This window comes from Drosophila miranda (assembly GCF_003369915.1).
Source record: "Drosophila miranda strain MSH22 chromosome Y unlocalized genomic scaffold, D.miranda_PacBio2.1 Contig_Y3_pilon, whole genome shotgun sequence".
Classification (NCBI taxonomy): domain Eukaryota; kingdom Metazoa; phylum Arthropoda; class Insecta; order Diptera; family Drosophilidae; genus Drosophila; species Drosophila miranda.
Genome location: NW_022881625.1, coordinates 1324910 through 1334154, shown reverse-complemented (window position 1 = coordinate 1334154; position 9245 = coordinate 1324910). Strand labels below are relative to the sequence as shown.

Sequence of the window (9245 nt, the reverse complement as noted above, 5' to 3'; positions counted from 1 at the left end):
CTGGAGGCGACAAAAAGTACTGCCTAGTATGTACACTAGACGTACGAAACGCCTTCAACTCTGCCAGCTGGAAGAGCATCCTAGAGGCCCTGACCAGGAGGGGTATATCTGAGCAAATCACACGGACTCTGCGAAGCTATTTCACGGACCGCGTCCTGATCTACGACACGGAAGAAGGAGCAGAACATCACCAAATCACCGGAGGCGTCCCACAGGGCTCGGTCCTAGGGCCGATACTGTGGAACGTGATGTATGACGATATCCTGCGGCTTACATTACCGGAAGGGTGCACCCTGGTGGGCTTCGCCGACGACATAGCACTGGTGACAGTGTCGAAACACGTAAGAGACGTAGAGGAGAAAACCAACGTAGCAGTCGGGATGATAGTGGCCTGGCTCGCAGCCAACGGGCTAGCATTGGCGGAGAAGAAGACGGAGGCTGTGCTAATGAGCAGCAGAAAAAAGGTCGAGCAGGCATGCGTGAGAGTCGGTAGCACGATCATCAGGACCAAGCCTGCGCTAAAGTACCTAGGGGTAATGATGGACCAGAGGCTAAACTTCAAGGCCCACCTGGAATACGCCAGCGCAAAAGCGACTGCAGCTACGGCGGCCATAAGCAGGATGATGGCCAATACAGGGGGACCACGGCAGCGTAGCAGGCAGCTCATCGCTGGGGTGGTCACCTCCATAATCTTATATGGATCAGCAGTGTGGGCACCAGCAATGATGGTTTCCACATACAGCAGAGACTGCAGAAGCGCATACCGACGCTGTGCCCTGAGGGTTACATGCTGCTTCCGGACGGTGTCTGAAGACGCCGCACTTATTGTGGCAGGCATGGTCCCACTGGATCTCCTGGCAGCTGAGCGGCAGAGCGGAGTGGAGGTAGCCAGCGAGCGGCGAGAGCGCACTATAGCCCAGTGGCAACGGCGCTGGGACCAAGCGGCAAAAGGGAGGTGGACCAGACGTCTCCTTCCCCAGCTTAGCCCATGGCTGCGAAGAAGGCACGGCCAAATGGACCATTATTTGGGCCAACTGCTGACGGGGCATGGCTGCTTCAAGCAGTACCTGCATCGCTTTAGGCATGCTGACGACCCGTATTGCAGCTGCTGCGGGCCTGGAGTCGACGAGGATGCAGAGCACGTCTTCTTTGTATGCCCCCGCTTCTCGCAAGAACGAACGAGGCTAGGGGAGACGCTTGCAGAAGTGAGTGTGGACACCCTCACCAACCAGATGCTAGCCGATGAGCAATCTTGGAACGCGGTCGCCTACATGGCAGCAAGCGTGATCAAGGAGCTGCGCAGGCTGGAGCGAAGCCGGACAAACTAAGCCAGAAGGATGACCCCACAGCCCGCACCGCGAAGTAATGCCTAGCGGCAGTCCCGCGGGAGCGGACCCACCCCCACCCCCCCCCCCCCCACCCCCTTCCCAGCCATAATTGTTATTTTATAAATATAAATTGTTTTCCCAATAAAAAAAAAAAAAAAAAAAAAAAAAACACTTGACACACTATTACACACACTTGACGAGCCCCCCTCCCCCCTCTTGACAATTCGTACTTTTGGAGCCTTTTGCCCCGATCGTGGATTGGTCTCGAGTCTGGGTCTCTGTCCAAAGGAAAAGTCGTGTCGTGAACGTTGTGGAGTCGAGACGTGTTCGAGGTTTAGTGCCGAATATTTTGTGTCTCTCTCTTTTTCCCTTCTGTGGCAACCGCGACTATGGTTCGGCGCCAAATGCCGCCGCGCGCCTGCAAGAGCAAGAGCCAGAGCGCCGCCAGGCCCAGTCTTAGTCCCAGCCGCCTGGCCAAGAAGCCCAGCCTGACGCCGACCACCGGTTCTCAGGCGCCATCGCAGACCATCGCAAAGTCGAGGCCCACCGGTCTCGAGACGATTTTTGAACGGCCCGGCAATGAGGACGACGGGCCCACCAGCAGCCATGCCGTGGCATTCGGCGAGTGCCAGCGCCGCGTCCTCGCCCTGGGTACGGGCGAAAAAAAAAGAACCCTGTCGCAGAAGAGCTGCCTGAAGGTGCGCAACACCTTGGGCGAACGCAGCACCCGGCACATGATGACACTGCGGGCGTCCCGCACTACTTTGGACAGCGTAATGCTCGGGGGCTCGGACGATGAAGGCGAGTCGGTCGGAGTCGCTCCCGCAGTCGCTCCCGTAGCTGCTCCCGAAGTCGTTCCCGCTGGAGGAAATGCCGGTACAAATCAGCCGGCACCATTCGTGCTGCGCACCAGCAGGAGGCTCAAGAGTCTTCCTCCGTTTTAGATTGTTGCACCTTCCACCCTCCAAATGAAAGAAAAAGAATAAAGAAAAGAAAAGCAAAAAAAAGAAAAACCCTCTACAGAATGTCTCTTTTGCTCTCATTGTAAATTGAAGCGCCTCTTTCGGCGGAACCTACCCCAAGAGCGGAAAGCGGAGATCAATTAGAATTGTGAACCCCAAAGCGAGCGATTGATACGATACACTCACGAGTACTCATGCCCAAGCCCGAGTACTCTGTCCAGCATCCACATCGGGGAATGAACATAAATGGGTGGCTCCGCGGACGGTGTTCCAGCAGTCGCGCTTGGGCGGTCCGAGTGAGCAGTAACGGATCTTCTGCAGAAATCAGTGCATAGATACAGTATCTGAAGGATCAAAGTGTTGAAAATCAATTAAAAGGTGATCATCCATCCCACGACAAGGAGAGGGGGCAGGGGGCGAATGGCGCCACACAGATTTCTGTACGGGCCTCTAAAAGGGAATCGAATCGAATCGCTCCAAATTGGCGTTGGAATGTCCAATAATAAACGGTAGATTCTATTACTCGTTAACCCCGCGGGTCAATGAGAGATAACTATGGCAAAAGATACAAAGTAGCTGCTGTACCCTTGCCACAGCCACAGATACAGATACATGCCTCTGAGAGTGTGGCAGTAATTGAATTAACCTTTGCGTGCCGTCTGTCTCTGTCCGTGTCTGTGAATAAATCGCGGGTCTTGGCTCGAGTAACACTATTCCTCCGTCCTTCGTCGTACCGATAGATGGACGAGGCTTCTGGCACGACGACAACCGATGGCAAGTCCCTGGATGAGGCGCCGGTGGCCGCAGGACTGGAGCCCACACAGCCGATCGGCTTCCTGCAGCTCTTCCGCTTCTCCACCTGCGGGGAGATCGCGTGGCTCTTCTTTGGGTTCCTCATATGCTGCGTCAAGGCGTTGACCCTGCCCGCAGTGGACATCATTTACAGCGAGTTCACAGCAGTGAGTACCGGGCACAGATACTCCCGCAGATGCAGATTCAGATACTCCAACCACAATCTCTCTCCCTTCGATTCTCGATTCCGTAGCCCTCTCCGCTGCCACGAACATCACCACGCTGTCGTTTCCCTTCACGATGGCCAACAGCAGCGGCGGCGGGTACACCATTCCCACGGGTACCCTGAGCATCCTTCCCATCGCTGCGAACGCCCAGCTGCCGACCATCACGACAACGGCCAGTGGCTACGAGCCCAATGACGTCATCACAACGATCCCCGTCTCGCTCTCCATTCAGCGCTTCCCCTCGTCCCTGTCCATCGTGGACCTGGCCCAGGAGCAGGACGGCTACAGCAACAGTGGCTCCAGCAACGGCATGACCGTGGGGCCGGGTGCGGGCGGCGGCGGCGGCATCACCACCACGGCCCTCCTGTCCGTGAAGCCCCTGAACGGCAGCGGCAACGGCAACATTTCGCGGAACAACAGCTTCAGTCTGAGCTTCAACCTGCAGGACCCCACAGTGCGCTCCTCGGTGCGTTCGGCAGGAGCCCCCACAGTGGATACAGTGGACAACTCTTCATCCGGTGGCACGATCGCCCTGCCCCAGAGCGGCGCCACGGCAACGGCCACGAGTGCTACCTCAACCCTCGCCAAACACAGTCCCGAGGCCAAGACAGGAGAGGTCTATGTCTGAGCGGAGGAACAGGACACCTATTCCGACCCATCCACTGGATTATAGCTTTCGTCGTAGTTTTAAGCACCCCCTTCCAGAACCACTGATACGATATTATCATCTAGGAAAGAGAACAAAACAAGAGTAATCCTCTCTTCGGATTGTACATTCATATGCACACATCAATATACATACATATATAGCCCACAGACGATATCGTATCGTAATGGATCGTATCGTACGGCACACGCGAGTCTTTCTCGATAGTTGGGCGAATAAATTACGAATAAAATCTTTACCAAGAGAATCTCCATTATATTACCCGTGCAAACATTGGACCGTGTAAATACTTTGGAACCCTCCCCCTCCCACTCTCCACAAAAAACATAATATGTGATATGCGTTTATTGTATGTGTTTTTTTTTTTTTGTTCAAGCTATAAAATTTGTGCATCTTTAGGATTAATGTGGAACCAATCCATGTAGAGGATGGTAGAAGAACACAGATCTAAGAAATTCTAGGCTCCTTTGTACAGATACAGATACAGTTACAGATGATCGACGAGGCAGATGAAGCGGTGTGACACGTCGGGCGACTAACGAGCCCCTTAACTTGTTTGCCGCCCAACTAAACTGTTAAAAATTCTTAATTAACGCCAATAAGGAATACATTAAAATGCCGACGCCAAGCCAAGCAGCCATTTTCCCAAATCGCCCCACACACATTCACATTCCCCTTCCCAACCACTACCGACAAGCTTTATTTCCTCTTTCTCGCCAATGTAAATTAAAATTCTGTGCGCCACTAAACATATATTCAAATCACAAACCACAAAGAGAATCATAAAACACAAAGATTTCTTAACCCCACACAACTACTGTCAACTACAGGGCCTATGCTGATGCTGATATGAGGATCAGCCTTGCGCCGCCACTTATATGAAGCCCGCTCCAAGGACGGGAACGGACTGAAAAGACGCAATCCATTGTAAAAGAAAACACATGTTAATGTTAAGTCTAGTGTTACCTTAACTTTCTTTACTCAAAATACTTGCATAAAAAAATACCGAATACCTACCACTACTGTAACTAGTGTTACCTTCCCATTGTTCAGCCAAAAACACTGCAACTACATGTAAAATGTAAAATATGGCATGTATTATTTGAATTTAGTACATATACAAATAAGTAGACGGCGTATAGGAGCGGTGGCGCTGGAGTTCCTCGGCTGCTGTTTCCCCTCCTTGTAGCGTGGGTATTGGGATCGCTCTCGGCTACCATTTCCCCTTCGTGTGACAAAGGTATGGGATCGCTCCAGCCCTGGCTCTCTCTTGGCTGCGATTTCCCCTTCGTGTGACGTCGGTATTAATGCTAGTGATGCTCGTCGTGGTTCCTGTGGGATCTGGTTCCGGTGTTGCTCCCCCCATTGTTTTAAATGAAAAACTCTCTCTCAGTTTCGCGACGGCGGCCTCTCTCTCGGTCTCCCTTGTAGGCGTTGGCTTCTGGCTGGCCGGGGAGAGTTGTTGATCACATCGGCGTCACTGGTCGGAGTGGGAGAGATCCGACTATTCCCCTCTTCGTGGCTCTTGTTCTGGCTGCTGCTTCTCCTTCGTGTAGCGTGGGTATTGGGATCGCTCTCTCTCTCGGCTGCTGTTTCCACTCCTTGTAGCGTGGGTATTGAGACTCAATACATCACCGAAATGCTGGCCAGCCATGGACACACGGCCACTTTTGTACGCGGTATGACACGTCGGGCGACTAACGAGCCCCTTAACTTGTTTGCCGCCCAACTAAACTGTTAAAAATTCTTAATTAACGCCAATAAGGAATACATTAAAATTCCGACGCCAAGCCAAGCAGCCATTTTCCCAACTCGCTCCACACACATTCACATTCCCCTTCCCAACCACTACCGACAAGCTTTATTTCCTCTTTCTCGCCAATGTAAATTAAAATTCTGTGCGCCACTAAACATATATTCAAATCACAAACCACAAAGAGAATCATAAAACACAAAGATTTCTTAAACCACACACAACTACTGTCAACGCGGCTTCGCCTGTGTAACGTGCGGTGGTTTCGTCCACCGCACCCAGCTAAATGCGAAAATTGCGGCGGTTTAACAACTTCTGTCAACGCGGCTTCGTCTGTGTAAAGTGCGGTGGTTTCGTCCACCGCACCCAGCTAAATGCCAAAGTTGCGGCGGTTTAACAACTTCTGTCAACGCGGCTTCGTCTGTGTAAAGTGCGGTGGTTTCGTCCACCGCACCCAGCTAAATGCCAAAGTTGCGGCGGTACGCACCCAGCCAACTACAGGGCCTATGCTGATGCTGATATGAGGATCAGCCTTGCGCCGCCACTTATATGAAGCCCGCTCCGAGGACGGGAACGGACTGAAAAGACGCAATCCATTGTAAAAGAAAACACATGTTAATGTTAAGTCTAGTGTTACCTTAACTTTTGTAAGGAAGCGATCCTGGGCTGGGGTACATATCTCAGTCTACTCCAGGGTCGAAATTACAGCAATATTTATAATTTGCCGGGACTCCGTAATTCGGACCGGCGATGGGGGACGGGGCCGCAGTCCCGCGGACGGGGGCGATCGTAGCGTGGGACGGGGCAGTTGGTTTCACCGAGAACACTCCGGTTATCGCCGAATAGCGCCTTCAGGGCCCCACCGAACTCAGAATCAGTACGGAGGTCTTTACTATGCGATAATACCGACAGGTGTCGCCGAGAGTACCTAGGCTATCGCCGGACAGTACTTACGGGACCCCGCCGGCCTGAGAGTTACTACGAAGCGGAAAGGGGGACTATGCTATGCGGGAATACCGACAAGTATCGCCGAGAGTACCTAGGCTATCGCCGGACGGTACTTACGGGACCCTGTCGGCCTAAGAATTACTACGACGCGGAAAGGGGACTTTGCTATGCGGAAATACCGGCAAGTATCGCCGAGAGTACCTAGGCTATCGCCGGACGGTACTCACGGGACCCTGTCGCCCTAAGAATTACTACGACGCGGAAAGGGGAACTTTGCTATGCGGGAATACCGACAAGTATCGCCGAGAGTACCTAGGCTACCGCCGGACGGTACTTACGGGACCCTGTCGGCCTAAGAATTACTACGACGCGGAAAGGGGACTTTGCTATGCGGAAATACCGGCAAGTATCGCCGAGAGTACCTAGGCTATCGCCGGACGGTACTTACGGGACCCTGTCGGCCTAAGAATTACTACGACGCGGAAAGGGGAACTTTGCTTTGCGGAAATACCGACAAGTATCGCCGAGAATGCCTAGGCAATCGCCGGATAGCACTTACGGGACGCCGCCGAACTAAGAATTACTACGGGGGTCGGGGATATCGACAGGCATCGCCGAGAATGCCTAGGCAATCGCCGGATAGCACTTACGGGACGCTGTCGAACTAAGAATTACTACGGAGGTCGGGGGTACCGACGCGTATCGCCGAGAGCGCTTAGGCAATCGCCGGATAGCACTCACGGGACACTATCGGGCTAAACATTACGGCGAAAATCTTTATCATACGGGGCAGGTATGCATATCACTCGCATGCCACAACAAAAATGAACAACGGACGCTGCCGCCATCAAAGCCATTAAATAAAACATGAACGAATAAAAATGCTGCCATACACACTTGCAAAATCATACGGCCTGACAAATTCAAATCGAATGCAGTGCGTTGGTGATTGCTAGAATAGCCAAAAAAAAGCGGGCCTGAAGCGACGTAGAAGAAGTCGATAGGTTTGGCGGGAAGGATTACTCGGCTAAGATTTGAAAGAAAAATTGAAAGTCAAGACCATGATATCGATCTCGGGGCCAGGGATGCATGCTGCCACCCTTTGACAGGCACAGGGTTACTTTGACCTGTTAACAGGCGCAGGGTTACTTTGACCTGTTAACGCGCAGAGATGCTTTGGACATCTGACAGGCCATGTCAAATTCCTTTTCCGGTTAAAGATCTCGTCGAGAACGGGTGTGCGCGCAAACGAATCTTTTGTAAGAAGTGCCATCATAGGAAAATTCCATTGTGAAACAACTCGACACGGTACGGAAAAGACATACCTTTCGGTTGATCGCGATATTTTGGGTGAGTGCGATTGGAAAAATCCACAGAACAGGTTTTCATCTGATTTTCTGCAGCTCACGCAACCGCTGATTCCCTTGCTCGTACAAGTGGAGTGACGGGGCGACAGATCCTGCTCGGAGGAAAGACGCCACAGCTTCAAAGACCGGACGGTCTTTCGCTTATTGCGTGGGGCAGCGACCCACGCTATTTAAACGCACCCCATCGTCCATTCGCCGGCTAAGTAAGCCGCAGAGCGCAGTCAGCCGGGGGCTGGAATAAGCAAACGCCTTCCCGCTTGGGACCCTTCGCCTGCGAGGAGCACCCTAGACAGGGTTAAACAGCAGCGCGCGCCAAGGCGCGTGAAGAAGAAGCAGGAGCAAATCAGGGATGCTGCAATGCTAAAGCCACCTGCGGCCTTCGTTTTCTCGGTTGCCCGAGCGCAGACCATGCTGCAGTGATGAAGCCAACTGCGGCCATCGTCTTCCTGGTTGCCCAATCGTCGGCCAAACAGAGGCAGAATTCTCCGCCTTCGGCTGTCCTCTTCGCCCCGACTCTGTCCAGGATTCCTCTTCCAGCAGCTTCAGGGAGCACAGTTCACCAAATCATAGGGTTCAGCGGAGGCTAGCCTCGTCTATTACTATCCTAATGTTTAAAGTATAAAAATCTCACAAAATTTGTATATTCATGAAGAATAATTATCAGCCAACCTCATTAACGTTCAAGTTCCCCCTGGGAGTTCGGGAAATGTGTTCAGAATTTACAGTTATAAGTATTGTTAAGACATCGCTAGTTTAATTCATTTTCGTTACACATTCGTTAAACTCATATCATGCTTAAGCAATCTTTACAAATATTCACAAGCTATTGTTGTCAGTTAAGTTCGGATTGAATTGTCAGGGAGAAAATTACCCCAAAAGTTCTGTGGCTCCACATACAAGGAGTAGGTCGAAGTTGGGAATTCTGAGTTGTAGCAAGAGATAGAGTCTTCGTACTGTAAACCACCTTTCCGAATTAACGCTTGTTTTCAGCCTACGCCGGAAGATCGATCTTTCGTCGTTGGAAATTGAACAGTGAGTGAGTAAGCATACCTTCCAAAAGTTGAAATGTACGTAGTTTTGAAAACCAACTGATCCTTGCCCAACCTTGCGAATTTGAAACCTCTGGCCCCTGCCTATTGAGGCTTTGCCTTGAGCGATCTGATCGTTGGCTAATTAGAGATGCCATCTGCATCCAGTCATC

General features: G+C 51.9%; 2 protein-coding genes across 2 annotated transcripts; both read left to right on the top strand.

The window, feature by feature from the left end:
- Nucleotides 1–1717: 1717 nt before the first annotated feature.
- On the top strand, nt 1718–2272 carry LOC117194541 (protein tantalus-like). The gene has a single exon (XM_033399090.1). It carries the CDS (start codon nt 1718–1720, stop codon nt 2270–2272), a length of 555 nt encoding a protein of 184 aa, XP_033254981.1.
- Nucleotides 2273–3030: 758 nt separating this feature from the next.
- LOC117194540 lies at nt 3031–4279 on the top strand. The gene is made up of 3 exons (XM_033399089.1): nt 3031–3164; nt 3221–3249; nt 3336–4279. The coding sequence occupies exons 1-3, from the start codon at nt 3031–3033 to the stop codon at nt 3935–3937; spliced, it is 765 nt and encodes a 254-aa protein (XP_033254980.1). The 3' UTR covers nt 3938–4279.
- Nucleotides 4280–9245: the final 4966 nt, after the last annotated feature.

Excerpts from the sequence above, each read along its gene's own strand:
- LOC117194541 (XM_033399090.1), top strand. The coding sequence starts at position 1,718 with ATGGTTCGGCGCCAAATGCCGCCGCGCGCCTGCAAGAGCAAGAGCCAG.
- LOC117194540 (XM_033399089.1), top strand. The coding sequence starts at position 3,031 with ATGGACGAGGCTTCTGGCACGACGACAACCGATGGCAAGTCCCTGGAT. Across the intron at positions 3,165-3,220 it reads TCCACCTGCGGGGAGATCGC|TGGACATCATTTACAGCGAG; the intron begins GTGGCTCTTCTT and ends CCCTGCCCGCAG. Across the intron at positions 3,250-3,335 it reads TTTACAGCGAGTTCACAGCA|CCCTCTCCGCTGCCACGAAC; the intron begins GTGAGTACCGGG and ends TCGATTCCGTAG.